Consider the following 23,834-nt stretch of genomic DNA (forward strand, 5'->3'; position numbering starts at 1 on the left):
ACAGTGTACTGGAAAACACTAAAGATATAAGTTATCACTCAAGGTCTTCTGGGTTGGATCATAATTTACTAAATTTATTCATTTGATAAGTATTCTTTTGGCGATGAAATAAATTGCTGAAAAACCACTTTAACAGAATCATAAATTATTATGGCTATTTGAATCAAATAAAATATGCAGTAAATCAAAACATACTCCATTAAGGAAAAACCCTTCAAATAATCAGATCTCAAATAAGCGCAAGGTTACACAAATGTTTATGACAAACCCATATTACTTCATAAGTATAAAGGAAATCCTATCACAATAGTACGAAAAACTGTATATATAATGAGTATTAATAAAAAATGTTCGCTTCAAAAAATTAAAATGGAAAAATATCTTTTAATTGCCAAAATGCAGTCTTTAAGTACAAATGCAACTAAAAAATCAATCAATTCTACAGCTACATTTAAATGAATAATCCTATACAGCATTAAAAAAAAACACATAACCTAATACAGATAAATTACTTAAAGTAAACTCTTATAAGATATTAAAATACGAAATAATTAATGTTATCATACACATTTTGCTTGTTAAATATTAACAATATTTATTTATGATATAGGATCCTTAAAATGAGAAAATTTAGAAATGTTTTTAGCCAATTATAAGAATAGTCCAAAACATAACTGTTATAAAGGAGAGAGGGCAGAAGTTAGAGCACACTGTGAATGAAACAAAAGCAATTAACAAGAAAATAATCATAACAATTACGTATAACTGATTTAGTAATTGCTCTTGTGCAATAATTTTTCTACTATAAAATTTAATTAAGAAATTCACAGTCCTTAATAATTTTTCGAATTAAAATACATAAAATTATTATGTATCAGGGTCATTACTCCCAATGACGATTTTTTCCCACTACAAATGCAATAACTAATCTAACACAAGCTAACCAAACTAACAAATTTTATAAATCTATTAACAAAAAGGTAATGGAAGAGATAATTTAAGGTTTTCATCTTTCACAATATTTTCAAATTCAAAATCTATCATATAAAAGCTCCAAAAACATTATCCGCCACACCATTACAAAAAGGTCTAAGAATAATTATAAATAAGGAAAATTTTATTCAGTATTTGTACAAATAAAATAATTTGCAAAAATAAAATGACAACCACATTAAACTGCAGAAATCAAAGCCAGCCAAACAGAAGTCACACACCACCAGAGAATTGTACTAAATATTACAATCCTGACTTAGAGAAATTTATCATAAAACCTTTTATAATTTTCATAGTTTTAAGGATCCAGGATCAGAATATATTACCTAACTCAAAAATAAATAGAATAGCTGTCTTTTTGTAGTTGAAAGGAAAAATTTGTTTAATTTAATTTAACAAATTTAATCTATTTAGAATTGGTTATAATAAATTCTTTCATTACCTCATCCTTACTGATTACTGATTATTTGACATTATTATTATTATTGGGCAAACGACAGTATCTACCTTAGTAAGCAAAGAACTTTTTTTTTATTTTTTTTTTTTTATGAAACTGATTCTTATTGTAAGCTACTACTAGAAAAGATGTATGAAAAAAATTCCATCATTTAAATTTTTTTATGATCAATATACAGAGGAACACAGTTTTACACATCAACAAAGAACAATTTCAAAATTTATATTTTTATAAAATTTTACCATAATATAAACTCTTCTAGTAGTTAATTTCCACCTCTAAAAAGACCAACAAAATAAAATACCATCGGAACAAACAAATATCAAAAAAAAAGTTCTGGTAGTTTACAGTGATAAAAATGATCATTCAAATCTTAATCCTTCCTCATGATACTATGCAAGCAAATTAGCAGATAAGCACGGATAAAGAATTCATTTTAAGTTAAAATCATAGCATCAGATAGTATTAAGAAGCCTTTAACTTGATGGGCAGTCCTCAAATTACTTCGGCAAGTCTATAATGTGTTTAGTTCATGAAAAAGGTACATACACAAATAATACTCTCATATATACATATCTTAACTTCAATTTTAGGTTAGAAGATTAACAACAAGTAATGTGCATAAAACTGAAATTAACACATGACGTTCAAAAGCAAGGATAAAATTTTGTTTAAACATTTTTTTAATCAACTTATTTGGACACTAGAAGTGCTGTCTACATAATAAAAAAATTAAAAAAATATACACACAACTTAAAAATTTCAGAAAATTTTGAGTTTAAAATTTTTTTATCAACAAGTGCTGATAAATATTCTACTGCATTCACAGAAGCTAAAATCCATTAATACAAAATAAAACAAAAGAAATGACAATCGTAAAAAATAAATAAATAAATAGATGGATAGAACAGCATTATTAAAAAAAAAACTTACTAATATAGAATTTTTTTCTGAATAGATCTATTTTATAGATTTAATAGAATAAATAATTAAATATTATATTAATTATAACACAATACATTACACAACCACCAACTCTTTACCAACAAGCTCTGTATCTGTCACATAAAATTTTTTTTAAGATTAAAATAAATAAATTTAACATTGACTAAAATAACATCTTTTCATTACAATTATTTTCATCATGATCATCAATTTTACCATATATAATACATTACTTTAATTACAAAAACAATTTAACAATTAACAACTTCATATTAGTAAACATTCTTATCTGATGACAATGAAAGGCACATGTATATTGATTATGAAATCATACAAATGAGGAAAAAATAATAAATTCTGAACTTTATTACACATCTGTATTATTTACATACATAATAATAAATTATTAATATATACATATGTATATAATTTTACATCTTAGTAATGATACATGTGCCTTCTTGAAAAAAAAACTGTCTTTCTTATATTACAAAACATAACACAAATAAATAATAATACATTATCTATATAACTCATCAACGATTTAAAAAAAAAATATATATATATATTTTTTAATATTTAAAGATAAACCCATTTTTTATCTTTGCCATTTTTATTTGTATACAATTAAACAAATATTTTCATATTTTTACTACTCTATAGGTTTACCTGTAAACCAACTGTAAATCTATGTATTCAGTAACTCACCAGCAGATACCAAAATCACAAAATAAAGTAATTTTTAAAATCTCGTACTGAAATTAAAAAAAGAACCCATTAATCAATATAACAGAAAGGAGATTAAGGATATATAAGTGCAAAGTGAAATTATGTAATTATGTTAAAAGAGCATAACTACACAATTAAGAGTACATTAGGTAAAAACTGATTATAAATTATGTATCCATGTACGTAAAAAATAAAACAAACAAGATCGTTAAAAATTATTGAAAAATATTTACACAAAAATAGCAAAATTTTTTTAAAGTAATAAAGAATAAAAATTAAATTATGGAATCCTGAAATGAATTAAATTCATTATTGAAAATATAAACATCCAAATTTTTTTCTCTTTTTAATGAATAAAAATTTTTAATATTCTAGAACACATTTATATAAAATATTGTCCTTTTTTTTAAAGAAAATAAAAGTAATTAATCTACCCCAATATCACAATGTAAAAAGATAAAAAGACACTAAAACATGGGTGAAATGAATCATCATAAAACAACATTCTACAATGAAAAAAAAGAAAGAATTTCTGTTTTCTGTTGTGAATATTATACTCTTATCTGTGTCGATGTCTTGTTTTATTGCTTACCAGACATTTTCTATCACTTCAGTCAATACTGGACAATGATAAAACTCTTTACCAGAAGAATCTTCTAACATTGTCTAAATATTTAGTTCCATTCAGCTCAGCGCAGTAGCCATTCTCATGGGCTGAGCAATGCAGGACGTTTACGATGTCTACGTCCAGGTTCAAGCAGATATGATAAGTCTAGAGGTTGTTTTGTAGGTAAACGTGCTAATAATCGCAACAATATACCATTTAATCTCTGCTTCTGCTGCGATCTCTGTAACATGAGGAAACATAAACATCAATATGTAAAAACTTTTACCACTAAAAATAACTAGTATTGTTAAAGCAATTTGGCTAACAAGAATTTTAACCTCTATGCAGAACTAAAAAAGTTACTTTTAATGTCTGAGATTATTTTCAAGACAAAACATGCAAATGATACACTAGTGAATACTAAGGTTAGTGGAAGTTAGTACAAAAATCAAAGTGGAATACAACATTTAACACAGAGCCTACAGAGATATTAATAATAACTAACTTGGTGATTATATATATAATTATGCATCTAATTAAACTGAAACTTTAGTATTTAGGAAACGTACTGGACAAATAATGCTGGAGACCATTTTACACAAATTCTAAATTACATCAGAGATAGGGAATAAATTATTTTACAGTAGCAAACTATAAAATTATTTTTTTTTTAAAACTTCTATAATCTAACTCAGACAAACACAAAATATTCATTTTACCAATTAATTCAAAACAATTTAATACCTTAACTTTATGAAAACAGTATTATATAATGGAACAATTCCTAATATTCAATATTCAAAACTGTTTGGGATCATCATTTTCATAAAGCTGTTATAGCAAACAGAAGAAAGTTATTAATTTTACATTATGAACAAAAAAAGTAAACTTTAAAATCCATAGCTAATCTTTAAAAAAACTCTAATTAATGATGATTTCTTCATTAAATATTTATGAAACAATAATTCACTGTAGAAAGAAAAATTTTAAAACTGATTACACATTTATAATCTTAAAAAAACAAAAATAAAAACACTCTTAACATATCACAAAAGCAATTAAATAACTTTAGCACTCTAGTCTGTTACATTTTAGTCTGTGATCATCAGAATTTAGTGTAGATTCCATTAAAATATAAAGAGAAATAAATTTAAAAAAAACTAGATACAATATAAAATAGTATTACAAGATATATACCCTAAGCAGATATTTCCCGTTGAGTTAATGTATAAGAATTACAATTTGTTTTGAAATTTAAGGCAAGCAAGAAAAAATCGTATAACATCATTTGAGTTAACATACATAAATACTACTGCATAATAAACAAACCTTTAACACTATATGAGTGAAAAAGTAATTAATTCATACAAAACAAGATTTCTTTTTTGAAATTCTACTTTAAAGTTAAAAAAAATTAAAAAGTTTGAGTTTTATTTAGTGAACTAAATTCAAATGAATGTTGAGAAAAAATAAAAAATTGTGCAGTAGTAAATATAAAATTGTGATTGGATTGCCTGTAATCTGAAAATACCTTGTTTTATGTTGAAGAAAATTTTACATAAGGTTTAACATTAAATTATTAATAAATTACTAAATCATCAACAATTAACTGTAATTACATGCGATTTAATTAAAATTCAGTTCCACAACAATTAAAATCTGGAAATAATTACTGATTTAACTTTACTTTATTAAGTTATTGCAAGCATTGAAATTTAAAAACCAAAAGCATTATATAGCTTTTACTGTAAGACATATCCATAAGCTTTGTTTATAATAACATTCTTCCTTTATTATATTTTAAAATTAGAATAGATTCATTCATCTGCTCAAATCATTACATAGTATTCAAAGATATTTAAATTCAAAAACTAATGTACTCGTTTAAGAATGGCAAACTGGGAACATGATATCATAATAAGTTAATTAATTCTAAAGTCAAAAAAGAAATCTTCATAACTGTTGGTTGTATAGAGTAAAAGTTTTGTTTATTAAATGAATCAAATTCATTAAAAATGTTGTCAAAAATTAATAAGGAAATGTAATGTGTATTTCTTCAAAGATGAAGATGCGAAACCAGAAAAATTAAAATAACAGATAAAGCAACCTTTAAATAAATATCCCAAATCCATAATGTTAAGTTTAATAATCTCATCTTTTCTAATGACTAGATATTATTCCAGAAGGTAAAAAAATTAATTAAGACTGACTTGGTTATGTTAAATGAAGATCATAAAAAAAACCTTTTCACACACTAACTTACTATCACCTTTCTTTCTTTCTTTCACCTGTTTAGCCTACGGAATTACCATTCACGTATTACTTGAGGATGAATGAGGATGACATGCATGAGTGTAAATGAAGTGTAGTCTAGTACAGTTCAGGTCAACCATTCGAGATTTGTGGTTAAGTGAAACCCAACCACCAAAGAACAACAGTATCCGCAATCTAATATTCAAATCTGTATAAAAGTAACTGCCTTTATTAGGATTTGAACCTTAGAATGCTCGACTTCAAAATCAGCTGATTTGCAATGACAAGTTCACCACTAGACCAACCCGGTGGGTACTAGATTACACATCTGGACCACAACTTGCGACTTCCAACATCTTGCATAATTTACTCTTAAGTATTTTTGTTATATTTAAAATTTTTTAGACTAGTAATAACCAATCACTAGTAATAAATCATTTTTTAGACTAAGTAATAAACAAAAAGTAATTGAGTAGACTACAAAAAAAAACATGATTATAATGCTACTGCAAATCACACAATATAAAAGATAAACATAATAAAATATCATCACCAAACCAAGCAAATGATGAAAGCATTGAGACATACTAACATAAATTATAGGCCACAGAATTTAATGATACCATACAAGAAACATGAAAATGAATAACTGAAATGAATTACTAAGATGGATTGTGAGAAACTACAAAGAACGTGCAATACATGAGGCAACAATCTTTGCTGTTCACAGTGTTACTAATTTCTCCAGTACAGAGGAGAGCGCTCCAAAGAAAGAAATGTGTAAACTAATAGTTGGATGAAGTAGTTCAATAAAAAGCCTATGATGTGAAACTACAAATGAGATGCTCAGTTACTGATTAAGTGGGGAAATTTGACTATCTTAATTGTTAAGTAAAAATTATCTTCTGCAGTCTTGAAAATCATTTTGAATTTCATAAACTAATTTCCATATAAAATGTATCTAACTGTGGCTATTCATTACTAGCATATACCAGGTGATCATTTAAAATGTTACCACATTTATTATTCAACAGCTATCAGCCCCGTCGTATTTCTGTTTGCAGGCATGTATACCATTTTTGGGAGAAACATTTTAATATTATTTTCAAAGGGGTGGAACCCACCCTCTTTGCTACTCCTACCCCAACTCAAACATCTTAAATGGCAATGATAATATATAATTACATTAATTGAAAATCCGAAAAAAATAATGAATATTTGGTGAAAATAAAATTGAAATCCCACCCACCCCTTTGCTCAGTAGGTGTGAAAAACCATTTTGGGTAGTACTTTTTAAATTTGTCCAACAAAAATAATTATAAAACTACGTGATATTCCTCCTTAAACCATTTGAAATAATCATAATCTATGCATTAAAACTGAAAATTATTTTTTATTTTACCAACACAAAATTTCATCCTTAAATGTTTTTTATAAATTTTCAAGGGTTGAAAACACTTTTTGTTAAATGAGACGATGCAGCTTGTGACACCTCATTGAGGGGGCCTTTGAATGACAAGTAATTTGGTACTAATAAAATAAAAATTGGTTCACTGGTATTGAAATTATGATGTATTTTTTTAGATTATGTTGGGATGCAGTGTTACTAATCCAAAGCATTAGGTCTAAAACTGTCCATTCTTCTTAGAAATATGGGTTTTAGACTTTTCCAGCATTGAAAAAACATACCAGTAAACATAGCATTATAATATCAGTTAAAACATATGAAAAACCAATAAGGAGCCTACTTCTTTGCTGGTAAAATGTTGAAAAATTTATTACCAGAACTTAATGATTAAATAAAAACTAATTCATAAATGAATAATTGTTAAGCAAAAAATAAAGCTTAAATTATTCATTAGTTAATTTTGTTATGAAGGTTTTTAACAATATGAGTCCTTAAGAAATAATAAATGAAACACTTTTACGCTTTTCTCTATCTCAATAAAATAAAAGTATCAATTTTTAAATCATTTGTTCAAAATGATTCCCATTTTCCTGTAAACAATAATAAAATCTTTGTTGAAATTCATACACATCTTACTTTTATTACAGTTTCCTTGGTTACATCCTTACTTGCTCTTACAACTTTATTTTTCAACTCTTGTTAGTACAAATTTTTTATTGATTTTAAATGACCGCACAAAAAATACATCCAGTGGTGTAAAATCAGCAGATCTTGTCTGTCACTCAACTGTTCCTCTTTTACCTATCCAATGCCCAAGTTTTTCAATGTAAGAGTGTGAAACATTTTTATTTAGATGCCGTTTATTAAACACTTGGGAAGTTCTTCAAACACATTTACTTTATTCTCCATATGTAAAAATTTGTTCAATCCTTTCTTTCAGATTGTAAGTCATTTTAGCGAGACAAATGTACTAATGACAAAAAATGAAAGGCAAAAATTTACCATAGAAACTAAGATCTCAATAATCGGTAGAAAATTATAACCTGTTATAACAAGATAATCAATCTTTCTACGTGTTGCCAGCAAAGAACCTTATTATTGGTTTTTTGTATGTATAACTTAAGTTATGTATGTATGTATGTATGTATGTATAAGTTAAAAAGTTGTGTTTACTGGTACATTTTTTCAATTCTGGAGAAACGTAAAACCCATCTTTTTAAGAACAGACGATTTCAGGCCTAATGCTTTGGGTCAGCAACACTGTATCCCAACAAACCTAAAAAAATATATTTTTAATCATAACTTCACTACTGGTGAACCAATTTTTATTTTATTTGCACCAAATTACTTGTCATTCAAAGGGCCTCCCAGTGAGGCATCACAAGCTACATCATTTCATTTTAAAAAAATAAGTTTTCAACCCTTGAAAATTTAGAAAAACATTTAAGGACAAAATTTTGTTGGTAATTTAAAAAATAATTTTCATAGTTTCAATACACAGATGATTATTTCATATGGTTTAAGAAGTAATATCATGTAGTTTTATAATTATTTTTGTTGGACAAATTTAAAAAAAGTACTACCCAAATGGTTTTTCGCACCTACCGAGCAAAGAGGTAGGTGGAATTTCAATTCTCTTTTCACCAAAATTCATTAATTTTTTTTTGGGTTGTCAATTAATGTAATTAAATATTAACATTGCCAATTAAGATGTTTGAGTTGGGGTAGGAGTAGCGGAGAGGATAGGTTCCACCCCTTTGAAAATAATTTTGTAAAAGTTCCCCAAGAAAGGTATACAAGCCTGCAAACAGAAATACAATGGGACTGATAGCTGTTGAATAATAAATGTGGTAACTTTTCAAATGATCACCCGGTAATATGTGTACATATTATCATAAATCTTATATTGCCTTTATGAAGCACAAAAAATAAATATTAAATTACTATTATGTGCTACTGAAATAATTATGTAGTATGCTTAATGTAAGAAGCATGTGTCCTTTTGTAGAACAAAAACAATTAATGATCATACTCACACTGATGGAAAGGAGAATAAACAGTAAATGAGACACAACTTTCTTTTTCAATAAACTCTCAGGTTTGAAGACTGTGATGAGAAAGATGTAAAAGAATAGTAAAGAACGGTCACTTACATGGTTAGAGATCTCCCATTTATAAAATACAAAAAGAGAATTTTTTTAATTCAAATAACTCTGACAAAAGATAATGAGTCAAAATAACATTAATACTGCGCCTACTAATGTTGAACCACTCAATGCACTGCAGACTCTGCTAGCTTGATACAATCAATTTACTGACCCATCTAATAAAAGAAATCAATTTTAATAAAAGAAAGTCATCTTGCAACAGCAAAATGTTGTTAAAAAAACCACTAGCTATTATTTCAAATAATTTTTGATTTCTCAAAAAAAGAATTATTTTTCTGGAGTCTACTGACTGTCTTTTTTAAAACATTCTTCACAGCCAGTAAAATATTTCTGAACTTTTTTTTATAAATTATTATTTGTACACATTTCAAGTTATAAAGCATGTTTGTAACTGTGTTCTACTTATAAAAAAATGGATAAGACCATTATTTATTGATACAATAATTAGTTATAATGTTCTATTATTCTTATTTTAACCTACTATGTTTAAAAATGTGCAGTCAAACAAATTAAAAATTCAACTGACTTAGATCCCAATTAATTCAAACTACTGATATTTTGCTGTAACTTTAAAAACAATAACAATAAACTGATCATAGAAAATCCTACTTACCAACTGAAATTAAACAAAAAAAAAATACAAATATCAAAAGTACTAATAATAAATTCTAGGTAAGACAATAAACTGCACTGCTAGAAACAGAAGAATTCTCTACTTCTGAAATCTCAGAAAATAGTAAAACCTGAAAATTTAGCGATATGAAATAAGGGTAGAATGCCACAACTGAAGCTACATTTAATAATCCAGTTCCTAAAATTAAACACTATATGTAATTTAAATTTATTCCAGGTTTGTCAATGCCAGTTAGAAGTGATAAAAAAATTTCCTGTTATCAAACACTTTTTTTTTCACAATTGGTATCAATTTCTTAACTAATTTCAATTTTAAAACTTGTTCATCTTCTGTTCTTTCTCTTTTTTAAGGGTTTTAAGTTTTTGTCTCCTCATTTTCAACTCTCCTTTAGTCAAAATCAAAATTTATTGTATCATTACATATATTCAAAACAAATTATGTTTTAACTCACAAAAGATTGAGTTAAAAGTGTACTATTCAAAAAATATTTTTCATATTCTGATTGAATATCACTAATATTCAACTTTGTAATTGTTTCATAATATTCATACAATTACTATACATCATTATAGTACTGCTATTAGTTAACTTGAATTTTTCAACAATAAATTATTATGAAAACAAGTAATAGAAAGAGAGGATTTAGGTTTTTTTTTTTTTTGTCTTCAGTCATTTGACTGGTTTGATGCAGCTCTCCAAGATTACCTATCTAGTGCTAGTCGTTTCATTTCAGTACACCCTCTACATCCTACATCCCTAACAATTTGTTTTACATATTCCAAATGTGGCCTGCCTACACAATTTTTTCCTTCTACCTGTCCTTCCAATATTAAATCGACTATTCCAGTATGCCTTAGTATGTGGCCTATAAGTCTGTCTCTTCTTTTAACTATATTTTTCCAAATGCTTCTATCTTCATCTATTTGCCGCAATACCTCTTCATTTGTCACTTTATCCACCCATCTGATTTTTAATATTCTCCTATAGCACCACATTTCAAAAGCTTCTAATCTTTTCTTCTCAGATACTCCGATTGTCCAAGTTTCACTTCTATATAAAGCGACACTCCAAACATATACTTTCAAAAATCTTTTCCTGACATCTAAATTAATTTTTGATGTAAACAAATTATATTTCTTACTGAAGGCTCGTTTCGCTTGTGCTATTCGGCATTTTATATCGCTCCTGCTTCATCCATCTTTAGTAATTCTACTTCCCAAATAACAAAATTCTTCTACCTCCATAATCTTTTCTCCTCCTATTTTCACATTCAGTGGTCCATCTTTGTTATTTCTACTACATTTCATTGCTTTTGTTTTGTTCTTGTTTATTTTCATGCGATAGTTCTTACGTAGGACTTCATCTGTGCAGTTCATTGTTTATTATTCTAAATCCTTTTTACTCTCGGCTAGAATTACTATATCATCAGCAAATCGTAGCATCTTTATCTTTTCACCTTGTACTGTTACTCCGAATCTAAATTGTTCTTTAACATCATTAACTGCTAGTTCCATATAAAGACTAAAAAGTAACGGAGATAGGGAACATCCTTGTCGGACTCCCTTTCTTATTACGGCTTCTTTCTTATGTTCTTCAATTATTACTGTTGCTGTTTGGTTCCTGTACATGTTAGCAATTGTTCTTCTATCTCTGTATTTGAACCCTAATTTTTTTTAAATGCTGAACATTTTATTCCAGTCTACGTTATCGAATGCCTTTTCTAGGTCTATAAACGCCAAGTATGTTGGTTTGTTTTTCTTTAATCTTCCTTCTACTATTAATCTCAGGCCTAAAATTGCTTCTCTTGTCCCTATACTTTTCCTGAAACCAAATTGGTCTTCTCCTAACACTTCTTCCACTCTCCTCTCAATTCTTCTTTATAGAATTCTAGTTAAGATTTTTGATGTTTTTTTTTTAACAGATAAAATCATAATTTCCCGTAGTCTGGAAAATGGATAAGTGACTAAATGTCACTATAAAATTTTCCTATAAATAAATAATGTAAATAATTATGTACTCCCAACAAAATAATCAATTAATGAGCTACTAAATGTAAGCACAATGCACTAACAAAAGAATTAAGTTTGCACTTCGTAACAGATATGTCCTGTATTCAGAATGTAGGAAAATAACCTTGTTATTTTTTAACTGTAAATCCAATTCCTCAGATACTGCTAAAATTCTACATCCAATATGTTTTAACCTTATTAAAACAAAGGCAAAAAAATATAGAAAGAGAGAATGTTTCCCTATTTTATCATTTAAAAAGTAAATATAAAAACGTTCTTTTAAATAAGTAAAATACAAAAAATGTAGGAAAAATAGGTATGTATAACCCCATGTTCAGAGATTATTAAGCAAGACTTATTTAAAACTAGCAGACCTGGCAATGCTTCACATAGCTAGATTTGTAGATATATTATTATCTGTAGATATATTAAATGAAATTGAAAGTTTGATAGAACATTAACAAAATGAATATTATGGAACTTCACGAAATTTAACCTTTCCATTTTCCCATATTCTTTTTCTTCACTCCCCCTTTCCCTATTTCCCCTCTTTTCCTCCTCTATTTTTGTTTCCCATATTTCTCTTTCCCCATTTCTTTTTTCTCCTTTCCATATCTTTTTCCTGTTTTCCCCCTTTTTTCTTTTTTCCATTTTCCCCGTCTTCCCTTTCATCTTTTTTAATTTTTACCTTTTCCCTTTCTGATTTTTCCCTTTCTCCCTCTTTCCCTGCACACAAATCGATCCAGTAGTTTTTTTAGTCTATAGCGGACACACATGATCAGAAACACTGAAATGGAATCATAAAAAATTGAGTACAGTGTGTGTTGTTTTTATGTCAAACAGATAGTGTTGTTTTTCAAAAAAGCATGTTTTTACCTGTCACAGGTGTGACATCTTAGGTATATAAATAGTAACCCACCGGGTTGGTCTAGTGGTGAACGCTTCTTCCCAAATCAGCTGATTTGGAAGCCGAGAGTTCCAGCGTTCAAGTCCTTGTAAAGCCAGTTGTTTTTACACGGATTTGAATACTAGATCATGGATACCGGTTTTCTTTGGTGGTTGGGTTTCAATTAACCACACATCTCAAGAATGGTCAAACTGAGAATGTACAAGACTACACTTCATTTACACTCATACATATCATCCTCATTCATCCTCTGAAGTATTATCTAAACGGTAGTTACCGGAGGCTAAACAGAAAAAAGTGAGGTATATAAATAGTAAGTATATAAAAATACGCGCATATTCAAATGCAACGTTGTGTCAAAATTTCAAAGCAATCGGTAAATAACTTTCGGAGATTTAAGATTTTGAACAAACGCTTTTATATAGATTTTTATTTATATAGATAATTGAAAAATAAAACTATTTTTTTCCTTACTTTCCTCTTTATTACATAATTTCTTTCACTTTTTTAAATTAAAATAAAAAATAATTTAATGTTGTTTATATCTTAAGAAAAAGTAAATTATAGACTAAAATAACTATAAAAATGCATTTTGAAAGACAAAATAATTCAATGAAGTTCACTGTTTCTAACATTGGCAAAATTTCCATATTAATGGCTGATAAGTCTCGTTTAACTATTATTTTATATATATGAACTTTAGAACTTTACAATGAAAATTTATTAATAAACAAATGTTAACCTTCAAAGTTGTAAGGTAACTATTAAAATGAATTTAAAAATAATAATGAATAAATTTAATTTTCTTCACAAATAATCTAAACACAATCTTAAATCGTAAATTCACTTGTTTAGTTTGTTAACTCGGTTAGCCACTATGAAACAATTGCCTATAATGTTATGATAATATTTGTCAATTAAAAGATACTGCAGATAAAATTATGAATTATTAGAAAATGCCACAGCATGAATGAAATCATTGATTAAGAGAAGTTGTAATATTAATTCTCCCATCAAATTTTAGGAAGTCACTCAAAAAAGCCACAAAAAACAATGCAAAAAAGAAAAAAACACTAATTACACAACCAAAAATCAATTGCAATGATCTATTAATGCAAACATCCTATCAATATGTGACTGAAGATTAACTTATTATTTTTATGGCTTTCATGCTAATCAACTATTATTTAAATAGCACAAGTGTGTACCATTTAATGTAATCCAACTCTATACACCATTCTTTTAAGTAAGAAAGACAAATGGCTAGGTGGGTCGAAACATTAGCACTACTGATAAAAAACATTGTTGGAATGTTCCAGCACAATTCCAACAATGCTTTAACTGAAGCATGATAAAAGTCAAATAATTCACATAAAATAAACTAATCAGAAGACAGGTAGAATGTAAAAAATAGTTAGTAATCACAAATAATTACCAATATTGTTTTATGCCTGCAAACATCATGATTCTTTAACAAGGTTAATACAGATGGACAAAAATATTTTACTGCATTATAACACATAGTTCTCTAAACAGCATTAGAATTGTGTTGTGCATTCCAACTGAAGTTCTGTACATTGTAAAGATACAAAATCATTACAATTTTATTCCTGCAGTCATATTTATTTATAATCAATTAGATGGGCGAGTGGATTATACAAAAATGGAACGAACTTTGATTAAACTTAATCAGTATCCACAAATAGTTGCACTCCATTTCATTAAAAGTGACAAAACACAATAAAATAGTGTTATATCCTACGTTCAGCAAGAACAAAACATGATGTTAATTAGTACCAGGTAACAAATGGTGGCCAGGAGACAGTAATGAAGAACCATACTTAACATTTACTTTGTGTGGTTAGATAAGAATCTGCTGACCATCCAAACAAAATGTTTAAACTCTATCCATCCCAACACATAGTAAAATTACTATTAAAAATATTCAAATTATCCCAAAAAATTCCTACCCTTAAATTTTTTCTTATTTTTTTTTTGACCCTTTGGCTCTCACATTTATACACCATAGAAAAACCTTCAAACACCCAAGCTTATTTTTACACTTAAAAAGGTAAAATTTACAATCAGAATGACAAAGTAACTTTTATACTTTAAAAAAGTAATAAAAATAACAGCTCGCTTTTTAAATATCACAAAATATGATTCCATTACATTTTTTACTATAATGTAGTCTCATCTCTAATTAACTTAATTGCAGATGGTTCTGCTGATAGTGATAGACATCTTAAAGTTGTTAATAAACATGTTTATTATATTAATATATTTAATGTTTTGTTTTTGTCAGTTAATATTTTGTATTTTGTCAAATAATGTTTTTACATATTCTAAATGTCACATTTATGACAACTTCATTTTATAACAACTTTTATGAAACTCCTGATTCTGTGAAATGATTTGCAAAGGATAATTGATAAGTAGTGTGCTTGCATGTTTTCACCATACCTATGGGTAAAAGTAAATCCAGTAAACCAATGCAGTATTTACTAGTCAGTGAAATTTATTTTGTATACTAAAAATTATAATTACCAGACCATCAAGGTTGAAGTGTTTGTTAGCATGTCTGTCTTTATTATTGCACTGTGATATCTTGTATAATTTTTGTGCTTCTGAAAACAACACTTTTTATTTTTTTTAAACTGACAACTTTATATGAATTTTTAATGATGTTATTGTTGCACTATGTATATTTGTCACTGGGAGCACTTTTAATTTTTTTGTTCTGTATTTTATGTAACATGTTGCCTGTTAGTGAGGGTCCAATAGTACCCATATGTCCAACAGTATGTGGTACAATAAAGTGTAATAGGCAATGTAGAATGTAAACTTTTGAAAAAGTTAATGTAAAAAGATGAAAAGTGTTGTAATAAATATGTCACTTGTTTTCTATGTATATATACATCTTCAAGGTCTGTTTACGTGGGTTTGATGAGATCAAAAAATTAAGTGTTAGTTACATTTAAATTTTGCCTTGAAATGTAAGCTGGGGCACAATTTGGTTGAAATATAAATAAAGCAGTAAAGAACTGATGACATATAATCTGAATTACTACACTGTCTAGGAGAAATAGGACTGAATAAGTTTTATTCATCTATAAAATATTTACGAAACTAGAAAAGTGCTGAGAGATCATTTTAATGGCTCTTGCATCATAAATACTCATTAAGATAGACAAATAGAAAATGAAAGAGTACTGTGTTAAATTATGATTTCAGAGAGAGAAACATCAGCAAGAGAAGTTGTTCTGATCCTCATACTATTTTCAGGGAAGTCAAGCTTGAGAAGAATAATGCCTCCCCCAATGAAATTTGCAGATTTGGAGAAACCATTGGACTAAGTAAAATGAAACAAAATGTTAAAACACAAAATACTTGTTAAAAACTTGATTGACACTTGTATGTAGAATTAGCAAAATATGAATATATAAAAAGTTAACACAGAACAGAAAGGTATAGAGAATAATAGTCAACCATAATAATAACCAGTCAACTGACTGATGCCTTAGAAAAAGATTCTCTTTTAAATGACTGAAATATGAAACAAAAAAGCAAATCACTGCATTTGACACAGGTGTTAACACATACATTCATTAAGCCTAGCAGGACTCCTGCTACCAAATGCCTAATAATATAAGTCACATATATCACAGAAGTATAATTTACTTCTGTGGAAAAAAATCACAGACTTTGGGCAAAATATACAAAAAAATGTCGTTAAAAAATGTTACAAAAAAAGCAGGAAATTGTTAAAATTGGTATGCTAAAAATGAATTTTAATGTACTCATTGTGAGTATAATTTTTTTTAATGAATTAATAAGGCTGAGTAAACTGTTGATAAAAAATTTTTTTGTTATTAGATTTAACGTAACTTTAATTATATACTTTTCATTATATTACACATAAAATTAAATATGTCTTACTACATATCTGGATCATGACTCAAAAAATAAATGAATAAAAGAAAATCAAAATGTTAAAAATTTTAATATTGTTTGGTCAAAATTTAGCAACTAAGTTTTAGAAGATGAGAAGAGGAAGAATAATTTGATTTATGGATGATAAAAAAAAAAAATAATATGGAATTCAATAAAAATCAATTTCTTTAAAAAATTTAATTACAGTTGAAATGGCACAGTTTATAGTTAATAAAGTTAAAATTTAACACACTGAAAACAATGACCGCAAGATGAGACTAGTTTACAGGCAGAAAGTGATAAAATTAATAAAAATTTAGCCATGATAGTGTTTATTCAATCTTTATAATTTTAAAATTATGATAATTTATAATTTACTTTACTTTACTTTATAATTTTAATTTTTCTGATGAGCCTCAGCCAGTTATAAAGATGAGAAGCTTATCAAGTACTTTGGCAGATGAGTTAGTTTTTTAAATCATGCGCTTGATAACAGAATGACTAAAAAATATAATGAAGTTGTAAAAAGTGTAGTATCAATAAATTTTTTAACCCATCACAAAAATATGCATTACAAACCAATTATAAAACAATTATTAGAACATCCTGCAATATATTACATACAATTACCAATTCATATTAACAAAACATAACAGATATTTTACATATCATATTAAGTAGAAAGCATATTTTTACAGCTTGTGATAAAAGACGTTGTTAAAATATGAAACATTAAAAAAACCAGCACAGCTGAGAAGTGAGAAAAGCAAAGTGTGAGACACATGCCTTTAAAGCAATCGCAGTATCTCTTACTCTCGCTAGAGGCATTTCATCATCTTCAGGTGAAGATGGGAAAGGATGAGTAGGTGCCACTCCACCATTAGCAGCACTAATAGCCGATGTAGACACAGGTTCATCATTATCATGAGCAGTTGAAGTTCTCCCCCCTCTTCCTCTGGAAACAGCACTGCTTGTTGGTTTTGTATTTGCTGGGCCATGTGGCTAAAAAAGAAAGTAATAAAATTATACCTTATTTTATTTAAAATTGTGAGATTATAAATCAAATACAAGTTGTAAATAACTTTACAGAAATTACCAAAGATACTATACTCTTCAACAAAAATAAAATAATGCATTTCAAATCATCATGACTTTCACATAACAATCAGGCAAAACTATGAAGTTATACAAATACAAAAAAAATTATTATTTTTAATAAAATTTATGACTGCAAACAGCATCCAAAAGAAAAATAACCAAACACCTACAAAACATACACATTATAAAAAAATCATCGTAACTGATCAAATCGAAATCTTACACATTAATTAATTTATTAATGTCACATACAAGATTAAAAAACAGTTGAACAGCTAAAGGGTGTTAACTTAAAAGAGGCCCCATCAGTTAGTTTAGTCTATATTATTTTATTAGCAAACAAATAATAATTTACAGAAGATATTGAAAATGACGTACACCCACTTCTAGGCACTTAACAACATATTTGATCATGTTCCTGGTACTCTTGTTAGCTGTACCCTGTCTATTTCCTAGAGGGCATTTCATCTTTTGGATGAAGTTTGTCTTCAATTCCTGCAGGGTGTGTGGACTGCTCCTATAAACAATTTCTTTTAAGTAACTTCACAGAAAGAAGTCTAGACTAATCAGATCAAGGGATCTTGGTGACCACAAACCTTTAGAAATATTTCTTCCACCAAAAAGATCTTGTAGTATATCCATAGTAAAGCAAACTGTATGATGGCGAGAGGTGCTGTCCTGTTGCAACCAGTAGTCATGCTCATCCTCTTGCAGTAAGGCCATCAAATGTTGGATAATTTCTTGACAGACGGCAAACTCTACAGTTTTTTCAAAAAAAACAACAGTCCCATTATTTATCACCTTGAAAACCCACATCATAAGCCTATTTTTTGTGGATATAGGGGAGATTCAAAGAAAAAGAAAATGCGTGGTTTTTCAGTATCCCAGGCACAGGAGTTGTGACTATTAGACATACCAAGATGAAACCATGCAACTATGAAAAACACTTGATCAGAATGCAAATGTTGCCTCTAATAAAGTTCTTGAACCATCGACAGCAGTGAACCCTTTTATCATAATCAGCATTAGTTACCTCATGGAAGAAAACCTGCATTTGAAATGGATAACATTTCAGCATTCTCCTCACTGTAGCTTCCATTTCAAATTTTTTCCAGACTTTCACCATCACACAACACGAAATCTTGTCTCTAAATAAATTTCCATCACACATACACATTCTCCAACAATTAACCACATAACAAACAACACATGATTATAAAACCTTGTTCAAAAGCCAATCCTTAACACAGACTGGCAATAGTCAAATCTGCAGACAATAAACAGTCCTCCGCAATCCAGCTCCAGTCGTACCACATTTTCATTATTTTAACCAACTCACACCAATATATGCATTTATTACTACTGAGCGATGGGGCCTCTTTTAAGTTGAAAACTTACATGTTTTTATGTATCCCATAGGCCCTTTTTTATTTCAGAAGAAAAAGTGAGCTACTATTCTAAAACAAAATAAAACTGGCTGAATAAAAAATTACTAAATATTATCACAGTGGTATATTACTTTGAAAATAATATAGCAAAATTCTTACAATTTAACACTAACTCCCAACTAATAGGTTAAATTAAATGTTGTAATAATTTCAGACACTGGGATACTCATTTCGGTGTTTTCAATCTTTGAAAAAAAATTACAAAAGCTTGAATTTGTTAGTCTAAAAAGTAAGATATTATATTTTGTCCGCAAGTTTATGGCCTACTAGCTGTAGAGACAAATGAGAAAGTTGTTGTTATAAATTTACAAACTTAAGGCACTATATTAAGGATATCTCATGAATAAATTGGAAGTATTTCAAGATAAATTTTACAAGAAAAAAAAATTCATATAAATGTGGGTGTGGTTCAGAAAACATTTTAATTTTGAGTTATAGCTGATGAAAATTTTCTGCTCAAAGGATAAAATAGTCATAAGGAAATTCTTGAAACTTAAATTAGGGGGAAATTTTATGATTTCATAAAATTTTAGAGTGGAAAAATTGAACAAAACAGATCCCTAAAATGTATTTCTAGTAATGTTTTAGAAAATTATAGTAAAGCATAAAAAATTGGGGACATAAGATAACTTCATTAAACTGTCAGGGAATTTTGAGAAAATTTACATAAAGTCTACTGAACTTTAACAATTTAAGAAATTGGTTTTTTATTAAAAAAGCCAATATGGTATAAAAACCACATAAATATGGTAGAAAAATACTTATAATTTTAAACCAAAACAAAAATAATTTCACTACTGGAAAATGTCTAGAAATAAAATCATTTATCAAAAATAAATAAAAAGAAAAATTAAATAAGATGATAGTTTATTATCATAGTATAAATTAAATTATATTAAAGATATTAGGAAATAAAAATTCATTAATTAGAAATAGTTTTGGAAAAAATAACTTAGAAATTTTTTAAGTTGCCAGTTTAAGTCAACAACAATTGAAATTCATGTATTGCATTAAATAGTTTTGTATGCTTTCAGAATTAAAGAATATCATAGTGCATGAGTATCAGTTTCTAAAAATGTTTTTTTTATTTCATGAAGAATATGCAGATATAATTTTTTTTATAGGTATTGTCATGGAAATACACAAGGTGCACTTTATAAATTTCAAGAAAGATTGGAAAATTTAGAAACAATTTTTTGTTTCACAATAATTTTCTAAAAATAATTACTAGCTCTGGAACTTGTTTTATTCAATAAGTCAGGTTAAAAATTGTATTAATGAAGCCATTAAACTTACACCTAAGTTTCAGTAATTTAAATATGGCTTTCATTTTCCCTTTAAGCAGAGAATCAGTGTGAAATTTTTACAAGTTATAATTCTGGAATCACAAAGTGCTTCTATAACCAAATTCAACAACATGAAGTTTCCAGAGTCATACTTATAAGAATTATAAATATGGTTTATAATTTTTTTATTTTTTATTTACTTTCAAATGCTGGAATCCTTTTTTCATGATTGAATATCTTATAAAATAAAAAAAAAGAGACAATATCTGTATTACATTAAATTTTTATTAGCATTGATGACATTTTTTCTATTTACTTGCAATCATGCCCAGATTTATTTCTTATAACAGGGTTTTTTACACTGTTATTTTTTGTTCAAACAGCTATCACTTTTTGTTTTATGATGAGCCTGAACAAACAGCAGCATTAATTGTTTGAGAGGAACCAGAATTTTATTTAAATAACCTGATACAAGCCAAAATTGCTAAAATTTGATTATAATTCCTTTTTTTTAATGTACAACCAAGATAATAATGCCTGAGCCAATAGAAATAAAACTTCAGAATTTCAAAATATCTAGATTCAAAATAACTAATTTTGCCATGTCATAAGTTACTTATCCCATGAATCTTACTTTCACACCATTATCTTTTTACTTTCTCAGTATACGGACTATGATAAAGGATGCATACAAAAACAAATTCTAAAAAAAAAAAATAATGATTTTTAATAAACATTCCTAAACTTAAAAATCATTTAATAAATTGAATAACAAAAGTATCAAATTATTATGGAAAAGTGATACAGATGCATTTTGTTAATAATTAACAAATATCTTGAAACACACTTATCAAATTACAAAACTTACTTGTAATTATAAAAACACTTCTTTAGATCTACAAATTTAATCTGATTTAATTTAATTAAGGCAAACAGTAAGAGTTCAGATAAATCACTGAAACATTATACATAGAATGTGCCCCAAATATTACATACTTACAGTATATGTACGAGATATTTTCAGTCTGGTATCAAATTTCTCAAAGGCGTAGCTCTTAACACAAACAGGAGGTACTTTAGGTCGTGCTAGTCTAGCAAACAGACGCGCACATTTATCAACACGATATTCACAGATGTATATATGCTGTGGATCAGCTCCAACAGGCCGACCTTTGCAGAAAGTATTTAAGTCAAGTACATAACAGTGGCCCATAATCAGTTCTATCGGAACAACTTCATAAAGTGGTACTCGCATTACTTCATTATGAAAGAATTTACGTGTAGGTTCATGGTATGTCTCATGCGGTCGTAAATAATGATGGCCAAATGCAAATCGCTCACCCCTTGAGTAAAAAAAAAAAAAAATTATATAGGAACACCTAATTCAAAAATTTTTGTAACTAGATAATAAATCTGCTAATAATAATAAATAACTATTACACTAAACCAAGTAGTAAATATATATTAAATTATAAATAAAACATGCATCCATTATTATTCCAGTTAATGCTTGGTTTGGGTATTCACAAAGACAACGCTACTGCATTCTCTTCAACTTTGGATGTATCTTCTAATAATGCTTCCTATCATGCAGCCAGTAATTATAAATTTTCTATACAATTTCAACATTTTCCTTTCAATTTAGTCTTATTCATGATATAGGGTACTCAATATCCACTCTTTATTCAAATGATCCAATAATTCAAAGAATCCAACAGCACATCTTCATTTTTCAGATTATCTTCTCAAAATTGTGGGTTTTTTCATTTTATCTCGGTTCAAAATTTCATTTTTTATTTTTCTGTAAATTCTTAAATCTTCTTATATTATTTAATCTTTACATAATCTTCTTAGGTGAACATCTACATTAATTTCCGATAAGTGTATTCAGAGATTTAGTACACATGAGAAAATTAGTGTAATCTTTCATGTACTCCCTTCCAGTTTCAAAAAAGGATTACCAACCTTTTAGGTCAACAACTGTATAAAAAAAAATTAATAAAGCACTCTTTCAATCTAAAGAATTGTATACTATTAGAATTTATCTCTACTGTAACACAAAACAAATTTCAGTAAACCTAAACTGCAAACGTAATTGAAAAACAAATCTAAAAGATTAGTCTAATAAAAAAGCAATATTACAAAAGATACCATTAACTAAAAATCAATATTGTCTTTTAATAAAAGTAAAATTATTCTTCTATTAATGGATTAAATTAAAATAACAAAAATCTGTAAGATGTTATTTACAGATAAATGACATCTACAATTAACTTTCATACTAAGCCCTCTACAGCTTAACACATAACTTCAAAGATGTTGATTGTTTGTGATTCCTGTGAAAAGTCTGAAAGGTTGTTGTTACTTAGCTGCTTTATCATTACTGAACTGAAGCTACCCACTGCAGGGTTAAAATTTAAATTCTATTAAATAAACCATCTAGTACAGAATACTGAGATAAGACTTATCTTACCTTAATTTTTCATGAAAATACTTTTGTGGGATCCACATCCTCATGATGGAATGTATATATGCTGAAATGTATATATGGATATTCCATGATGGATATTCTGTTATTGCATAATAAGAATACAAAAAAAAACTAAAATAGTGAAAATTGCTTATTAATTTTAACATCTGTTGCAGTTTTTATAAGACCATCTCACTCAAAAATTGTCTGATGGTTTATCAAACTAAAATTTTGTTTATATTTATACATGTAATTTTTGTTAATATATTTAATTTTATATCATGTTTATTAATTTCTAATATTTCTAAATTTGTGTTCATATCAGAAATATAATATTTCTGATAATATTATAAAGCTCTGCTACATTAGATAAACCTAATTTTTCTTATTTTTGTAATTTCTATACATTCAAGAAATCTAGTTTTAAAAGTCTATTTGGTTTTTCTATATAAATACCATCACAATCATTACATTTAATTTCAAAAATTC

The 23,834-nt window shown here is 27.5% G+C and overlaps 1 protein-coding gene across 1 annotated transcript in view; it reads right to left on the minus strand.

The window, feature by feature from the left end:
• ash1 (histone-lysine N-methyltransferase ash1) overlaps nucleotides 1–23,834 on the minus strand; it is a 229,911-nt gene that overhangs the window by 17,979 nt on the left and 188,098 nt on the right. The window contains exons 24-26 of the mRNA XM_075354323.1: nucleotides 21,876–22,218; nucleotides 17,857–18,045; nucleotides 3,717–3,972 (exon numbers count right to left, since the gene is read on the minus strand). Coding sequence (XP_075210438.1) covers nucleotides 3,832–3,972; nucleotides 17,857–18,045; nucleotides 21,876–22,218 — 673 coding nt within the window. The 3' untranslated portion in view covers nucleotides 3,717–3,831. The remainder of the gene's footprint in view (nucleotides 1–3,716; nucleotides 3,973–17,856; nucleotides 18,046–21,875; nucleotides 22,219–23,834) is intronic.

Source organism: Lycorma delicatula, chromosome 1, assembly GCF_047948215.1.
Source record: "Lycorma delicatula isolate Av1 chromosome 1, ASM4794821v1, whole genome shotgun sequence".
NCBI lineage: Eukaryota > Metazoa > Arthropoda > Insecta > Hemiptera > Fulgoridae > Lycorma > Lycorma delicatula.